This window comes from Melospiza georgiana, chromosome 26 (genome assembly GCF_028018845.1).
Source record: "Melospiza georgiana isolate bMelGeo1 chromosome 26, bMelGeo1.pri, whole genome shotgun sequence".
In the NCBI taxonomy this organism is placed as follows: Eukaryota; Metazoa; Chordata; class Aves; order Passeriformes; family Passerellidae; genus Melospiza; species Melospiza georgiana.
The window spans coordinates 5,593,055-5,609,591 of record NC_080455.1 but is presented as its reverse complement, the minus strand read 5'-3'; the positions used below and the strand labels follow the sequence as shown (position 1 = coordinate 5,609,591).

Sequence of the window (16,537 nt, the reverse complement as noted above, 5' to 3'; positions counted from 1 at the left end):
CCCCAAAAAAACCCCCCCCAGCATCCTCCAACCCTTCCAGCTGAGAAAATAATGATATAAAGCACTAAAGGTGAAACATTCAGTGCCCCCTCCCCAAACACGTTGTAGGATACAATCAAAGGTAAAAGCCCCCAAGGGCATTTATTGGGGGGGAGGGGGGGAGCAAAGATAAATAAACCCCCCCTGAAAAAAAAAAAACAACAACAACAAAAAAAAAAAGGTTTGGTTTCTTCAGTTTTCACGATTTTTGTCTTTTTTTTTTTCTGTTTTGTTTTATCTTAAAAAGTCATTACAAAAAGAGCCATCGAGGAGCCTCCTACAAAAACAGGTTAGTGTTTGTCCCGGGGGGGGGGGGGGGGGAATTTTGGGGTGGGGGGGTCGTCACATTCTGTTCTGTCCCCCCCTTACCCCAAACCCCACCATGACCCCCCCCTTTGGTGCTCTCAGCTCATAAAACCCCTTAAAAATTGCACGTGACGTTTGGTTCTGAACAGCTTTCTGCAGCTCCCGGGGCTGGGGGCGGATGTGGGGGGGCTGCTTTTCACTCCCCCCCAAAAAATGAGGGGCTGGGGGGGGCGCCTTTGTCCATCCCCCACCCCAAAATGTTTCTGGGGGGAAGGGTTGGGGAGGGAAGGGCCATCAGTGCAGCGAGCTGGGCAGGTCTCAGCCCAACGGAGGGGATGCTGCATGTGAGGGTGAGGGGGTTACAATCAATTTAGGGGTGTGGGGAGGGGGTCACAGAAGTTTTTTTTTGGGGGGGGGCAAAATGTTTTGGGGTGGGGCAAAACAGCAGGGACAAAACCCCATAACCCCGACCCCATCAGGGATGGGAACCCCGAGGTTGTCCCAGCTTTGTGCCCCCCCCAAAAAAAGGGAGACCCAACCCCTCCCTCAACACTTTGAGGGTATTTTGGGGAGGGAGGGGGGGCGGGATTGTGGCTCATCCAGGAAAAGGGGAAAAAAAAACCCAACAAAACACCAAAATTTACCCTGTTCCATCGAGCTGCCCGTGGGGGACGGCTCAGCCCCGCTGCTGGGAGGGCAGGGGAGGGGAGGGGGGACACATCCTGCCACCCCCTCGTGTCCCCAGCTGGTCCCTTGTCCCCTCCCCGGGCTGGGTGCAGAGCGTGGGCATGCGGGGATGTCACCCTGGTGTCCCCATCCATCCCTGGTGTCCCCATCCATCCCTGGTGTCCCCATCCCTCCCCTCTGGGGGGCTCACGGAGGAGGGACAGGAGGGACAGGGGGTGGCACCCGGGCCGTGCCCCCCCTCAGAACTCCACCTTGCAGGCGGGGAAGGTCTCGTCCTGCATGGCCACGGTGCTGTTGCTGCCCAGCACGGTGATGCCCAGCTCCTGCTGCCGCTCGTGCGTCTCCTGGTACCACTCGTGCATCACCAGGGAGTCGAAGGTGGGGATCAAGGTCACCTGTAGGGACGGCCAGGCCACCTTGTCACCACCCCCAGGGCTGGGAAGGGGCACCCAGGTCACTTTGTCACACCCCAAGATTTTGGGAAGGAACCCCCAGGACACTTTGCCACCTCCCAGTATCAGGAGGAGCACCCAGGACACTTTGTCACCCCCTGGCAATGGAAAGGGACCCCCAGGACACCTTGTCAACCCCCAGCAGTGGAAAGGGACCCCCCAGGACACTTTGTCATCCCCCAAATATTGGGAAGGGACACCCAGGATGCTTTGCTACCCCCCAAATATCAGGAAGGGACCCCCCAGGACATTTTGTCACCCCCCCAACAGTGAGAAGGAACCCCCAGGACACTTTGTCACCCCCAATTATCAGAAAGGGACCCCCAGGACGCTTTATATCCCCCCAGCACCCTGAGGGAGCCAATCCCAGCCCTGCCCTCACCGCAGGCTGGGCACCCACCTGGATGTCGATGCCCCACTGGTGCTTGCCCGCCAGGAGGGCATCGAGCAGCGGGCGCAGCACGCCCTCCTTCAGGTGGTCATCGCCGCTGACCACGTAGCAGAGGGCGCGGACCCGCCGGAAGAACTCCTCGTCCACCGTGCGGGCGCTCCACGAGCCGGGCAGGTACGCCAGGTCCACGTACACCGGGGGTCCCTGGGGGGCTGCGGCCCTGGTGCCTGCCAGGACAGGGGGACAGCGTCACAAAGGTCCCCAAAGCGCCACCCTGCAGCGCCCCCCTGCAGCGCCACCCTGCAGCGCCACCCTGCAGTGCCACCCTGCAGTGCCACCCGCCTGTACCTGCTGGCGATGCCCGCCCAGCTGCGGATGCCGGCCGGGCTGCGGCGCCGCGGGCGTTGCTGGAGGCGCTGCTGGACGGTCCCTTCTTGTCCCCAAGGGGTGGCCTGGCCTTGTCACCTACAGCGCTGGCCGCAGGCCTGGCCTTGTTGGCCGAGGGGACGCGGGGGGGCTCGGCTTTGGGGGCTGAGCCCACGCGGGACGGGGTCCTCTTCACCTTGCTGGGCTCCTTGCGGCCGGGGGGCAGCGCCTCGGGGTCCACCATGCAGATTCCGGGCTGGGCAGGGAGGGGACACGGGTCCTTCAGGGGGGCTGGCAGAGGGTCACACGCTCTGGCCACGGCGCGGGGCGGCCGCTCCGAGTCCTCGTCCGACTCCAGCCCGTCGGCCAGGATGGACGGGCAGTCCTCGGCGGCCGCGGGGACGTCGGAGTCGGACAGGGTGGGCAGCGACTCGCTGACCGACGTGGGGGGGGTCTCGCCCGGCCGGCCCCGGGGCGGCGCCAGCTCCTGCGAGGGGTCGCTGTCCGACAGCTCCCGCGGGCTGGCGGCGGCCGAGGGCGACCGCTCGGATTTGGGGTGCTCGAACTCGCAGGGGGACACCAGGCACAGGTCCACGTCGTGGGGCGAGTCCGAGCGGCGGCCGGGCCGTGGAGCCGCGTCGCCGTCGGCCCAGGGCGGGTGGTGGCACGGGCGCAGTGGCAGGGACAGCCCCCCTTTGGTGGCTTCGGGCTCCTGCGTGTCCCCGGAGGCGCGGGATCGCCGCCCGTCCTCCGGGGGGGACTCGCTGACCGGCGGCAGCACCTGCTCGAAGGACACCGAGAGCGACTCGTCCACCTCGGTGGAGTGAGGGGAGCCCACCTCGGCCGGCAGCGAGGGCGTGGTGATGGTGGGGGACACGTCGGGGACATCATCCTTGAAGGGGCTGAGGGACAGGCAGCCCGCCTGCTTGTCCGGCACCGAGCCCTCCTTGCCCTCCTTGCCCGCCGGCCACGCGCTCTGCTGCCGGGCGGCGCCGGTGCCCGGCTCCTCGGCGCCATCCTCCACCGGGGACTGGTGGAAGGGCGTGTGGCCGGCGCTGGCCGGCCCCGAGCTGGCCGGGGACATCATCTCCAGGGTCTTCTCCTCGGAGCTGCCGCAGGGATCCTCGGCGCCCTCGGGGCCGTGGTTGAGCAGCCCGGTGGGCGTCAGGTCGAAGTTGACGCTGCGGTCGCTCTTGGGGGTCTTGGCCACGGGTGACGGGGGGCACACGGCTCGCAGGGGGCTGCTCTCCAGGTAGCGCAGGCGCTGGGGGCTCTCGGGGTCTTCCAGGCCGTTCTCCAGGCAGGATGGATCCCCTGGGCGTCGGTTCCCCCCGTTCTCCAGGGATAACGGCTCCAGCTCGCTGTCGGCCGTGGCAATGCCTTCATCTGTGGATTCCTCCTTCCTCCTCCTCCCGCCATCCCGCTCTGCCTCCGGCAGCATCTCCTCAGGGGAGGAGGATTTGGAGCCGTCCGACGCCCCCGGCTCCTTCCGGGCGGTTTTAGCCTTGGGTTTCTCCGGTTCTTTCTTCAGCGTGGATTTCTTGATGCTGCCGGCCTTGGCCAGGGGTTTGCGGCTCTCCGGGACCGGCGTCTTCCGGGCTGGAGCCTTGGCCGGAGCCTTGGCCTCAGCCTTGCTGTCCTTCGAGTCCTTCTTCAGCGTCTCGGCCTTCGCCTCCTTCTTCACCACCTTCACCTCCTTCTTAGCCTCCACCTTGGCCTCGGCCCCCTCATCCTTCTTCGGTGGCTTCTTCTCCTCCTTCTTGACCACCAGCTCCTTCTTGGGTGCCGCTTTCTCCTTGTTAGGCTTTGGCTTCGCCTTCTCGGCCGCCGAGTCCGGCTTGGCTCGGGCATCCTTGGCTTTCTCCTCTTCTGACCCCATTTTGGCCGTGTCCCCCAGGGATTTTGGCTTCTCCTTGGTCCCAGCTTTCACCTCCTTCCTCTCCACCTTCGGAGCCTTCTCCTTGGGCGCCGGCGCCGCGGCCTCCACCAAGCTCAGCTTGGAGCCCGACTTGAGGCTCTCCTTGCTCTCCGCCCTCCGCTGCTTCAGCGGCTTCTCCGCCTGCGCCGTCCCCTTCAGGTCATTCTTGGTGACCACGGGGTGCTTGAGGAACTCCAGGTGCTTCACCTTCTCCAGCCCTTCCAGGATGCGCGCCTGGGGCGTGCAGCCGGGGAACAGCACCCGGATGATCTTCTCGGAGCGGCTGACGGGGTGCCACACCAGCAGCACGCACACCGACGTCAGGCACTGCAGGGGCAGCTCCTGCTCCTTGGGGAAGCCGTTCCCCGACCAGTGCTGCAGGAGGAACTCCAGCTCCTTGGTGCCCTTCACGGGGTTCAGCACGTACATGTCCAACCGGCCCACGCCCATCTTCTGGAAGAGCACGGTGGGCTCGGCGCGGGGGCCGCTGTCTCGGGCCAGCAGGTTGGGCCTGATGCTCAACTTGTCCAGGTAGTGCAGGGTCAGAGCAGCCTCATCGCAGCTCTTCAGCACCTTGGAGTCGCCCTGGATGTCCTTCAGCTTCTCGGAGGCGTTGAGGAAGACGACGCCCAGCTCGGGCGAGATGAGGTTCTTGGCCCAGTCGCCGTTGCCCTGGGAGCTCTGGGATGGGTCCTCCTCCAGCTCGGCCAGCTTCCTCTGGAGCAGGCTGTTGATGCCAGGCAGGCTGTCGGTGCCCACGTGGGTCACCAGGATGGAGTCGATGCGGTCCAGGTGCCTCACCAGCTTCCAGAAGGAGGACTTGGGGTTGGAGCCGCCGTTGACCAAGACGTTGAAGCCACTGACGGCGAAAAAAGCCGAGTCCCCTCTCCCGCCCGGGAAGATGTAGCAGCAGGGCTTGGAGAGCTTCAGGAATCCCACCATGGTGGGGGGCTCCAGCAGGTCAAAAGGGGATTGGGGCTCCAGAGACTCGGACAGGTACTCCATGAACTCCTCCAGCCCCTCCATCTCCGGCAGGACGCAGCCGGGGTTGTAGCGCAGCTCGATGAAGTCCTGCAGGTTGTGGTGCTCCAAGCCCGAGTCCCTCCACTCCCCAAAATCGGGGCAGCTGATGGTCAGCCTGGCCTTGGCCGAGGGGTCTGCAGAGCTCAGGATCTCGCCCACCTGCACAGAGGGGCAGCTTCAGGTGGGAGGGGGCACCGGGGTCACCCCCATCGCCCACCAGGATGGACCCATGGGGGTGGGGACACCTTAAAGCACTGGATCCACACCTGCTGCCTGCTTTTTGGGGGGATTTTGGGGTGCAAGCCCCCCCTGCTGCTTTTATGGGGGGTCCCAAGGAGAGGCTTTCCCTGACCCCCACCCTCGCTGAGACTGTGGCCCCCCAGGGCTGGCAGCTGAGGATCTGCCCCACTAAATTACCAGGAACTGCACCCCTAAATTACAAGAGCCTCCACCCCTAAATCCCCAGGATCTGCCCCTCAACCCCCCAGAATCTTCCCCACAAGACCCCCAGGATTTGCTCCCCAAACTCCCAGCATCTGCCCCCGAGATTTACATTCCCAGATTCCCAGTATCTACCTGACTAAATCCCCAGGATCTGTACCTCCTAAACCCTCAGGATCCGTATCCCCTAAATCCCCAAGACCTGCCCTACAAAACCCCCAGCATCCATCCCCTGAATCCCCAGGGTCTGCCCCACAAAACTCCCCTAAATCCCCAGGATTTGCCCATTTTCCTGCCACCAACCCCACAGCTTTGCCCCACACCTTGCAGGGAGCCCCCTGTGAGGAGTGGGGAGGATGTGCCAGCATTGCCAGGAGCTGCTCTATGCTCAGACAGCAGCTCCAGCCCCAAAACCCCCCTGTCCCCTTCCCTGTCCCCTTCCCTGTCCCCTTCCCTGACCTCCTTATCAGTGAAGATCTGGATGAAATCCCGCAGGGAGAAGCAGCCGGTCTGCAGCATCAGCTCCCCAGTGTCCTCCACACAGGGCCCAGCAAACACCAGCAGCTTGTGCTGGGACACATCTGTGATGAGGTTCCTCAGCTGGGGACAGAGAGGGGACATCAGCACAGAGGGGACGCTGTGGGGACAGCCCCAAGGCTCATCCCGCCCCAGCTCACCTCGTCACACAGGGATTTGTCGGAAGGGTTGAGCAGCACCAGGGTCTCCAGCACATCCCCACGGTGGTGGAGGGTCCTCTGACCTGTGGGGTGACAGCCATGGCCCCCCCAGTTTGTCCCCATGGCGGTGGCACTGCCCGGTTCTCCCGTGGAAAAAGACCAGGGACACATTTCCCGTGTCCTTCCTGCCCAGGGAGGGGAGGGAACAGGACAGGGAGACTCCCCAAAACTCTCTGGGTGCTCCCATGGCAGTTTTGGGGTTCATTTCCCCCTCTCAGCAAGGAAAAACTCACCAGGACCCAGCTGAGGGTGAGGAAAAAGGCACAGGAGCAGCCCCAGCTCCGTTTTCCCCTTTCCACCCCTCTGTGGAAAAATCCCATTTTTCCACGCTGGAAAAGGAAGCAGCTCCTCACGTGGGGATCACGGGGTTTGGATGGGGGAGGCACAAAGCCAGCCCTGTTCCCACAAAATCTGGGGGGAGGGAGCGTCCCTGATCCCAACCCCCATTACCACCCCTCCCTGGCAGCTTTTCCCCCCTTTTTTCCCATTTTTTGCCCCATTTTTTTACCTTTGACAATGCTGGAGAAGGTGGCCGAGTGCCGAGACACGAAGAGCTTCAGCTGCTCGTCCAGGTTGCAGCAGGTGAGGTCGATGTCCCACGAGCGGATCCCTGAGGAGAAAAACAATAAAAATTTGGGATTTGGGGGGGCTCAAACCCCCCCCCAGCACCACCCCAAAACCCCACACAATGCCAATTGGAGCTGACCCCATTAAATATCCTGTAAAATCCCCTCCTCAAATCCCCTCTAAGGTGTTTTTGGGGTGTCTCCACGCCCACCTGTGCCAACACCTGCCCGGCAGGTGAGGTGAGCTCCTTGTGCTGTGATTCACACCCCGGCTCTGCCAAATCCCAAATCCCAACCCCCCAGGGCACGGAACAGCTCTGCCAACGCCTCCTCAAAGGTGCCAATTAAGGAATTAAAAGATTTGGTGCTACCTGTCAGCACCGGGACAGGTGCAGCACCCAAAAAAAAAAATAAAAACCCTTCAGGATTTCCCAGGACGGATTTTTGTGATTTTATTCCCAAAAAAAATTTTGGGGTGGCTCCGGGTGCTGCCGGTAACGGCCAGAGAATGGGTGGGGGATGGTGTAACCGGGGTTGCACAAGGGTTTGGGGCCGTTTTTGGGGTGGTTTCGGTGAGGTTTGGGACAGGGAAGGGACAATGGAGTGGGGAATGTGGGTTTGGGAGCTGCTCCCGTTGGGATGTCACGGCCTGAGACCCCCCCCAAAATCCGGGCAGGGCTCAGGGAGGGGTGTGGGGGCTGGAGGGGGGTCCCTAAAAAATGTGGGGTCAATCTTGGGGATTTAGGGGCAGATCCCGGGGATTTAGGGGCAGATTCCGGGGATTTAGGGGCGCAGGGAAAGGGGAAGATCCTGGAGGGGGAAAATCCAGGAGGAGCAAATCCCGGAGATCTTGAGAGAATAAAGAGATGGAGGATTCAGACCGCCGAGGGTTTTGGGGCAGGAAAAAGGGGCAGATCTGGGATTTTTGAGGGGCAATCGCGGGGGCTGAGGGGGAGGAGAGGGCGCAGATCCCGGGGGGGGGGGCAGGAAATGGGGCGAATCCTGGGAATTTCGGGATTTCGGGGCGCAAACCCTGGGAAGGCGCAGGGGCGGATCCCGGCGGGCTGGGGCGGAACGGGGCATCCCCATAGGGGCGATCACACCCCGGGACCGAACGGGACCGAGCGCGGCATCCCCGGTGGGGGGGGGGGGGCTCCTCCGGTGCCGGCGGGGCGGGTCCCGGAGGATCCCGCGGAGCATCACGCGGGTCTCACCTCGCTCCAGCTGCTGCAGGGCGGCGGCCCTGAGGCCGGGCCGGTGGCAGCCGCCGCCCACGATGGCGAGCAGCGAGAAGCGGCGCGGCCCCGCGGCCGGAGCCGCCGGAGCCGCCGGAGCCACCGGAGCCGCCGCCATCTTCGGCGCCCCCCGCCCGCCCCGCTGGCCACGCCCCCTGCGTCACCACCGACCAGACCACACCCACTGATGTCACCGCCAGCCAATGGGAGGGGCAGAATGGGAGGCGGGTGGGCGGAGCGGAGGTGGGAGAGAGGGGTCTTAAAGGGGCAACGCGCGGGGTGGGGCAGCGGGTGGGGCCCGCGCGGGCGGTGCGGGGCCGTGGATGGAGATTCGGGATCGTGGATGGAGATTCGGGATCGTGGATGGGGATGCGGAATTCTAGATGAGGAGCCAAGATTCTAGATGGGGATGCTGAATTCTGGGTGGGGATCCGAGATTCTGGGTGCGGATTTGGAATGTGGATGCGGGATTCGGGATGCGGCCGGGCCGGGCCGTATGAGCCCCCCGCATCCCGCGGATCCTCCATCCACCCATCCCCGTCCATCAGCTCGGGAATCCAGGACTCAGATCCAGGACTCACCTCCCTGCCCGTCCCCGCGGCGCTCCCATCCCCGCTCCCCCTCTCCCGCAGCGGGATGAGATTCCCACTCCCTGTCCCCCATTCCCGCCCCGACCTCAAATTCCCGACAGGGAAGGGGGACAGGATGGGACCCCCACCCCCTCAGCAGGCAAAGGGAGCTGGGAACCTCAAAAATCCCCGGGAAAAAAAAGCAGGCGGCAGGCTTGGATCCAATGGTTTAATGTGTCCCTGGACACGGCCAGCCCCACGGGCCGGGGCTCGGGCGGTGCCGTGCGGATCCATCCCGGTGCGGGCACGGGGCTGGGACCCGCGGCTTCCCCTCTGCGCCCCTCCCGGGTGGCAGCTGGTGTCCCCCGTTGTCCCCCGGTGTCCCCGCTCGCTCAGGAGCACTTGAGGGTGAAGAGGTTGCAGGAGGTGCCGGGGGAGCAGCTGCAGCGTTTCCCGATGCGCGCCCCGCGCCGCACCGCGCACGACTGCCAGGGCTCGCACTGCGGGGCGGCACCGTCAGCCCCGGGGCCGGATCCCCGCCAAAGCGGGGTTTGGGGTCCCCCAGAGCCGCCCCCAGCCCCGCCGTACCCAGGGCACCCAGCTCAGCCTCTTCTCCAGCGCCGGCGGCTCCCGCGTCCCCAGCTCGGCCAGAACCTCCCGGAGCGCCTCCGCCTGCCGTGGGGAGCAGAGGGGCACCCCGAAATGCCGGGATATCAGGGGCTCCGAGGGGAACCCCGAAATGCCGGGACACCCAGGGACTCCAGAGGGACACCCCGAAATGCCGGGATATCAGGGGCTCCAGAGGGGCACCCCCAAATCCCGGGACACCCAGGGACTCCAGAGGGTCATTCCCGGGACGCCCAAGGAAAAGGAACCTCCCGAAACGCCCCAAACCGGGCAGGGGGAACAGGAACACCCCGAAATTCCCCAAACCCTCACGGGGAGAACAGGAACACCCCGAAACGCCTCAAATCCTCACGGAGGGAACAGGAACACCCCGAAATTCCCCAAACCCTCACGGAGGGAACAGGAACGCCCCAAACCAGGCTGGGGAGGACAAGAACACCCCGAAACGCCTCAAATCCTCACGGAGGGAACAGGAACATCCCAAACCAGGCTGGGGAGGATAGGAACACCCCGAAACGCCCCAAACCCTCATGGGGAGGACAGGAACACCCCGAAATGCCCCAGACCCTCCCGGGGGGTGCTGGGGACCCCCCGCCCCACTCCCCCAGCCCCTCACCAGCTCCGGCTCCTCCCGGCCGTGCCCGGGCGGGCTCAGTCCGGGCCGGAGCTCCGGTACCGGTTCGGGAGTGCCGAGCAGGATGAGGCCGGAGCCCAGCAGGCAGAGCAGGCACAGCAGAGCGTTCTCCATGTTCTGCATGCCCTGGATGCTCCGGGATGTGCCAGGCTCGGCTTTATAACCCACCCCGGACACCCCCGAACACGCAGTGACGCACACGGGGCGCCTGTGTCCCCCCAAAGCCCCGCACTGTCACTGTCACCGGGCTGCGGGGGGGACACAGCGGCCACCGGGCAGCGGGCAGGGACGGACGTCAGAGCCGGGCCCAGGCGGGGACCCCCCGGTGACCCCCCCGGGCCGCAGCCGCTGCCAATTCCGTGAGCAAACAAACACCGGGAGCGGCTCCGGACACGGCTCAGACGGGGGGGCACGGACAGACAGACAGGGGGACAGACAGACAGGGGGACAGACGGGGCATGGAAAGGAGGACAGAGACGGGGACAGACGGGATGGAAAAGGGACAGACAAGGGAACAGACAGGAGACGGACGGGGGGACAGAAAGGGGAACAGACGGGGGGGGGACAGAGAGGAAACACAAACAGAAGGACAGACAGGCAATACAGACAGGGGGACAGCCATGGGGACAGATAGGGGACGGACAGCGGACAGAAAGGGGGACAGACAGGGGAGGGAAAGGAGGACAAACAGGGGACGCAGGTGGGGACAGACAGGGGACACACAGGGGATGGAAAGTGGACAGACAGAGGGGAACAGACAGGGGACAGAGAGGACATCCAGACAGACGGACAGACAGGGAATACAGACAGGGGGACAGCCTTGGGGACAGAGAGGGGGACAGCCGAGAGGACAGACAAGGGACCGATAGGGAATACAACAGGGGGACAGACAGGGAACACAGACAGAGGGATGGACAAGGGGACAGAGGAGCGCTGCCGCTCTGTAGTCCCACAGCCCTTCCGGGCTCTCCGGTCCCGTTCCATCCCTGTCCGGTCCCTCTATGTCCCTCCGGTCCCCAGGGATCCCCAAAACCCGCAGGATCCCCGCAGACACCCGGGACGGGGGGGCACCGGCGGACACCGGCAGGACTGGAGCGTGGGGAACCCCGACCCGACCACCGCCGATCCTGCTCCCCCCGGTCCGGTCCAGCGCAACCCCCGCAGTCCCGGTCCGGCCGCCCCCAGCCCAGTCCGGTCCCGGTCCGGTGGCCCCTCTCAGTTTCGGCTCCCCCCACTAGGTCCGGTCCCGGTTCGGTTGCCCCCAGCCCAGTTCGGTGCCGGTTTGGTGACCCCCAACCCTCGGCCCCATTCCAGCCCAGGTCCCGGTCCCGGTTTGGCGGCACCGCGCCGCGCCCACACCCCGAGGCCCCGCCCACTCGTGGTCACAAAGCCTTCTGGGTAATGTAGTATTCGTTTAATGGCGGGGAAAGGCGGGGCGCTGCCGGACTACACTTCCCAGAAGGCTTTGCGGCGGCGGCCATAGAGAGGCGGTGACAGCGCCGCCTGGCGGCTCGGAGGAGTCCAAACAGGAGCGCAGCCATGGCTGTGGGGGACACCGAGGGGACACGGGGGGCACCGGGGGGACACCGACAGGGGACACCGGGGACACATACGGAGCGCCAGCACCGCCGTGGGCAGAGGGATGCTTGGGAAATACGGCTCAGGACGCGGCCGAGGGAAACTGAGGCACGGCGTGGCGCCTCCCGCGACCCCCGGGGGTTCACGGACGGGTCCGGCCCTGCAGCTGCGGGACTCCGGGCCAAAGTGAGGCGACCCCGGTGTGCCCAAGCCCCGGGACAGCGGGAGCGCTGTGGCCCCGGCGGGCCCGGTGTGTCCCCGGTGTGTCCCCGGCAGGTGGCGGCCGTCGCCCGCGCAGCCCGGAGCTCCCCGCGTGTCCCCGTTTCCCCCGGCTCTGAGCGCACCGACCCCTCCCGCCCCCGCCTGCGGGTCGCGGTGCACGGACCGACCGCCCCCGCGGCCCGGTGCGTGAATTGCCGCCCCCCGGTGCAGCCCCCGCTCCACCGACAGACCCCCGGTGCGGCCGCCGGTGCACGGACCGTTCCGCGGCCCACGGACCGATCCCCGCTGCAGACCCCTGTGCACGGACCGGCCCCTGCAAAAGCCGCCGGTGTCAGGGGCCGACCCCCGTGCACCGATCGACACCTGGAGAGACCCCCGGTGCAAGAACCGACCCACGGAGCAGTTCCCGGTCCCATGGACCGACCCCTCTGTGCAGCCCCCTGTCCCACCGACCGATCCCCGGTGCACGGAGCGACCCCCGGTGCAGCCCCCAGTCCCACAGATCACCCTCCGGCGCACTGACCGACCGCCGGTGCAACTCCCGGTGAAAGAAACGACCCCTGAAGCGACTCCCGGTGCACGGGGCGACCCCCCTGTGCAGTCCCCTGTCCCACTGACCCCCTCCCGGTGCACCGGCTGACCCTCGGAGCGACCCCCGGTGCACGGAGCGGGTCCCGGTGCAAGAAACGACCCCCTGTGCAGCCTCCGGTTCCACAGATTAACCCCCGGTGCACCGAGCGAAACCCGGAGCGACCCCCGGTGCAACCCTCGGTGCAGGGAGCGACCCCCGGTGCAGCCCCCGGTCCCACAGATCAGTCCCCGGTGCACGGAGCGACCCCAGCCCGGTTTCCCCCCCGGTTTCCCCCCCGGTTTCCCCCCGGTCCCGCCGGTCCCACGCCCGTGCCCGCGGGGGGGGGCGCAGTTTCAGGGCGGGGGTTTCCCCCGCGCTTTCCCCCCCCCGCGTTTCACCCCCACGTGGGTCCCGCCGGCAGCGCCCAATCAGCGCCGCGCCCGTGGGCGGTTCCGCGCGGCGCCAGCCAATGGGCGAGGCGGGGGCGCCGCGCGAGGCCACGCCCCTCGGAGGAAGGATATAAAAGGAGGCGCAGGGCGCGGCTGGGGCTCAGAGCGATCGCGCTGGAGCGGCGGCAGGAGCGGAGCGGGACCGGGGATCGCGATCGCGCCGCGATATCCCCGCGATATCCCCGCCGTAGCCGCGCTCGGGATTATTACTCTTGGAGTTTGCCTTCTTCTCCTGCGGATTACAATTGCACCATGACCCTGGAGGAGCTGGTGCCTTGCGATAGCAGCAAGTAAGTGACGGGCGGCTCGGGGCGCTCGGCGGGAGGGGATCTGTGTTCGTCGCCGTCGCCGCTCACCGGCTGTGCCGTTCCTCCCGGCAGGATGCAGGCGGTGAGCGAGGCGGTGGAGCGGGTGCTGGTGGCGGCGCAGCGGCAGGACCGCCTCACCGTGGGAGTCTACGAGTCGGCCAAGCTGATGAATGTGTGAGTATCGCGATATGGCTTTGTCGGGGGGGGGTCTGGCTCGTGTGGCGGGGTTCATCCCGACCCGCTTAGCGCAGGGCTGGAGCGTTTTACGGGGTGATGGTGACCAGACAGAATTCGGGGGGTCTGTCGCGACAGGGGGGTGACACAGAGGAGTGACAGGTCCGCGGGAGGGGGTTCTATTATCCCGAGCTGTCCCGGTCGCCCCTAACCCGCGTGGCCCCCGCAGGGACCCGGACAGCGTGGTGCTGTGCGTGCTGGCCACGGACGAGGAGGACGAGGGTGACATCGCCCTGCAGATCCACTTCACGCTCATCCAGGCGTTCTGCTGCGACAACGACATCCACATCCTGCGCGTGTCGGGCATGCAGCGCCTGGCCGCCATCCTGGGCGAGCCGCAGGCGGACTCCGAGCCCCGCGACCTGCACTGCCTGCTTGTCACGGTGAGCACGGGGGTGACGCGCTGCTGGCCCCGTGACGCGGCCGGGGAGGGTGACGGGGCGGCTCGGGGACACGTGTCGGGGCGCTGGTGGCATTAATCTCGTCCTCCTGATCCCTCAGAACCCGCACACGGACGCCTGGAAGAGCCAGGGCTTGGCGGAGGTGGCGAATTACTGCGCCGAGAGTCGCGACAGGAACCAGTGGGTGCCCTTCGTGTGTCTGCAGGAGCGCTGAGCCCTTCCCGGCCTGGACTTGAAAGGATTAAAACCCTTTAAAAACAAAAAAACAACCTACACAGCAGGAAAAAAAACAAAAAAAGAAGGGAGAAACAGCCAGTTCCAACCCACAACGCCCCACAAAACCCACCGATTTTATTTTTCTTTTGAACCGGAGAGGAGGAAGGGGGAGCGCGGCGGCTGCGGTGGGAATGGAGGGAGCCGGGCCGAGCCCGGCGGGGGACGCTGGCCGGAGCCCGGAGCCGGGATGGACGCTGGCCGGAGCCCGGAGCCCGGTAGATGGACAGTGGCCGGAGCCCGGTGGATGGACAGTGGCCGGAGCCGCCGGCCGAGGAGTCGTGCAGGAGCTGGGGAGCCCCGGGCGGGCGCTGCGGAGCGCGGGGGTGACCCCCGAGCTGGAAACTGTCGCGATTTTGGGACCCGATGGAGGCGAGGACTGCAGAGAGAGCTGGAGTGTTAATTTTTTTTTTCTTTTTTTTTGGTGCACAAACTGCTTTTTCCAAGGAATTATGGACATCTGCACGGATGGACTTGCACCCTCCGGGTGCTGCTTTTGCACTTGGACACCCTGAGCTGAATCGTTTCCAGAGTTTATTCTTCTACCGAGCGAGGAACTAAATCTATTTGCAATAAAATGTTTGACGTTAGCGGTGTTTGCTCTTCCCTGTGCTCTGCTGGAGCCGTTCCCAAGGGAGCGGGAGCGGGATCGGCGCTTCCTGGGTGGGTTTTGGGGTGGGCTTTGGGGTGGGCTCCACCTTTTATAGGGCCGGGGGGTTCCCACCCGTGTGTGGCGCCTCGCTGCTGCTGCTGCTGGAGGAGAAATTCCCACCCCACCCTTCTCTGAATAAGGGTTTTTCCAAGAAAAACACCCACGGGCTCTGTGGGAAACTGAGGCACTGCCTCCCCCAGGCTCGGGGCTGGAGCTTCCCCCACCCGCGCAGAAACCGCGGCCGCCGTGGGAACCGGGAACCGGGCCGGGGGCTGCAGCGGGGGCGGGGGGAGCCCCCACGCCCCCACCCCGGGTGGGGAATTCCCTCTGTCCTCCGGGGGTGGGGACCAGGAGAAGCCCGAGGGCTGAGGGACAGTGAGGGTGGGGGGCTCAGGGGTGGGGTCCCCCCCCTTTGTGGGCAATGGGGGCTCCCCGGAGCCCGCCCCGGTGCATGCGGGGCTCACCTGAGCTCGCGCTGTCCCCGTCACCCGCGGTGGCCCCGGTGACAGCCCCGGGAGCGGCGCCAGGCGGATCCTGAGCCCGGGACACGGCGTCCGCCAGGGCAGGGACACAGCGACCGGCCAGCCCCGGCTGGGGACACGGTGGCCGTCCCGGAGTGTCGCGTGCCTTGGGGACCGTGCCCTGTGCCCTCCTTTGGGGGGGTTGATCGCGGGGAAACTGAGGCACGGTATGACAGCCGTGTCCTGGCGGGGACAAAGCGGTGACAACACCCCAAACTGAGATCCACCCCCAGGTCCCCCAGCTGTGGGGGTCTCAGCTCGGGGTGGGGTCGCGCCGTTCCTGGGGAAATCCCAAAGGGAAAGGGCCCGAGGGCGGCTGGGGCCACCCGAACTCGTTTCACTGGTGAGGCCGCAGCGGGGTCACGCGGCCATTGCTGTCGCCGCTGTCACCGCGGCCGTGCCACTCGTGTGACCGCTGTGTCAGCCTGGGACCGCGTCACGGGGCTGGGAAGGGTGAGACCCCCCCCCAGATCCCCCAAAATCCTCAGGACCCCCCCGGAGCCCACCCAGCCACCGGGACCACCCGCATCGATACGCGCGGTAATTAAACCCTGAGCGATAATTAGCTGATTAATAATTAATTAGGAGGTCGCAGCCAGCCCTGGGGGTGCAGGGTGGGTGGTGGGCACCCCCCTAAAAGGTAACACGGGGGTTTTTTTTTTGGTTTTTGGGGGGTGGCGGTGACACGGGGGGCGCAGATGTCGCCCCGAGTGTGAGGCCGGGGGGTGACACGGGGGGTGACACGGGGGGGTTCGGTTCGGGTGGGGACACCGAGCCCCTTCCTGGCTCTGGGGCGGCCGCAGCCAGACAGGGCAGGGCCGGAGCCGCGCCGGAGCCGCTGATTTATGAGTCTGGCCCGGGCGGCTCCGGCGGCTCCGGCTCCACCCTGGCAGCGACATCGGGGACACGAAACCAGGGGGGCACCGCCCACCCCAAACCCCCCCCCGGGGGGGCAGCTTAGCCCACCCCCATAGCCCAAACCCGCTGCAAACCGGGGGAAACTGAGGCACGGAGCCGCCTCCCCTCCCCCGCCGGTGACGCCCGGAGCGGGAAGTCCGCCCGTGATGTCACCGTGGTGGCACCATTGCGTCACGGGTGTCCCCGGGCCACCCGCGTGGGGACACGGGGGGATCCTCCACGGCCGGGGGGTGACCTCGGTGCTGTCCCCGCTCCCGCGCTTGTCCCTGCGCCACCCGCGCTGTCCCGGCGGCCGCGGCTCCGGGGGTAAGGAGTTAATTAGGGCGGCCGGGAGTTAATTAGAGCGGCAGCCAGGCTAAAAATAGCCCGGCGGAGGAGGGAGGGTTATTTTTAGCCGCTGCCAGCCCGGTGCCACCCGG

At 65.9% G+C, this 16,537-nt stretch overlaps 3 protein-coding genes across 3 annotated transcripts; 1 reads left to right on the top strand and 2 right to left on the bottom strand.

Moving 5' to 3' along the window:
* Positions 1-1,215: 1,215 nt before the first annotated feature.
* Positions 1,216-8,279, bottom strand: MAP1S (microtubule associated protein 1S). The gene is made up of 7 exons (XM_058040631.1): positions 8,141-8,279; positions 6,869-6,970; positions 6,301-6,383; positions 6,083-6,223; positions 2,224-5,341; positions 1,885-2,102; positions 1,216-1,427 (listed from the first exon to the last, which is right to left on the bottom strand). Exons 1-7 carry the CDS (start codon positions 8,277-8,279, stop codon positions 1,272-1,274), a joined length of 3,957 nt encoding a protein of 1,318 aa, XP_057896614.1. The 3' UTR covers positions 1,216-1,271.
* Positions 8,280-9,109: 830 nt separating this feature from the next.
* LOC131093659 (cocaine- and amphetamine-regulated transcript protein-like) lies at positions 9,110-10,438 on the bottom strand. Its single transcript, XM_058040925.1, has 3 exons — positions 9,974-10,438; positions 9,319-9,402; positions 9,110-9,230 (listed from the first exon to the last, which is right to left on the bottom strand). Exons 1-3 carry the CDS (start codon positions 10,112-10,114, stop codon positions 9,123-9,125), a joined length of 333 nt encoding a protein of 110 aa, XP_057896908.1. The 5' UTR covers positions 10,115-10,438; the 3' UTR covers positions 9,110-9,122.
* Positions 10,439-12,926: 2,488 nt separating this feature from the next.
* On the top strand, positions 12,927-14,617 carry GADD45B (growth arrest and DNA damage inducible beta). Its single transcript, XM_058040918.1, has 4 exons — positions 12,927-13,101; positions 13,192-13,293; positions 13,523-13,736; positions 13,855-14,617. The coding sequence occupies exons 1-4, from the start codon at positions 13,064-13,066 to the stop codon at positions 13,966-13,968; spliced, it is 468 nt and encodes a 155-aa protein (XP_057896901.1). The 5' UTR covers positions 12,927-13,063; the 3' UTR covers positions 13,969-14,617.
* The last annotated feature ends 1,920 nt before the right edge of the window (positions 14,618-16,537 follow it).

Excerpts from the sequence above, each read along its gene's own strand:
- MAP1S (XM_058040631.1), bottom strand. The coding sequence starts at position 8,279 with ATGGCGGCGGCTCCGGTGGCTCCGGCGGCTCCGGCGGCTCCGGCCGCG. Across the intron at positions 6,971-8,140 it reads CCTGCAGCAGCTGGAGCGAG|GGATCCGCTCGTGGGACATC; the intron begins GTGAGACCCGCG and ends TTTTCTCCTCAG. Across the intron at positions 6,384-6,868 it reads CTTCTCCAGCATTGTCAAAG|GTCAGAGGACCCTCCACCAC; the intron begins GTAAAAAAATGG and ends GTCACCCCACAG.
- LOC131093659 (XM_058040925.1), bottom strand. The coding sequence starts at position 10,114 with ATGCAGAACATGGAGAACGCTCTGCTGTGCCTGCTCTGCCTGCTGGGC. Across the intron at positions 9,403-9,973 it reads GCCGGGAGGAGCCGGAGCTG|GCGGAGGCGCTCCGGGAGGT; the intron begins GTGAGGGGCTGG and ends TCCCCACGGCAG. Across the intron at positions 9,231-9,318 it reads GGCTGAGCTGGGTGCCCTGG|TGCGAGCCCTGGCAGTCGTG; the intron begins GTACGGCGGGGC and ends GCCGCCCCGCAG.
- GADD45B (XM_058040918.1), top strand. The coding sequence starts at position 13,064 with ATGACCCTGGAGGAGCTGGTGCCTTGCGATAGCAGCAA. Across the intron at positions 13,102-13,191 it reads GTGCCTTGCGATAGCAGCAA|GATGCAGGCGGTGAGCGAGG; the intron begins GTAAGTGACGGG and ends TCCTCCCGGCAG. Across the intron at positions 13,737-13,854 it reads TGCACTGCCTGCTTGTCACG|AACCCGCACACGGACGCCTG; the intron begins GTGAGCACGGGG and ends CTGATCCCTCAG.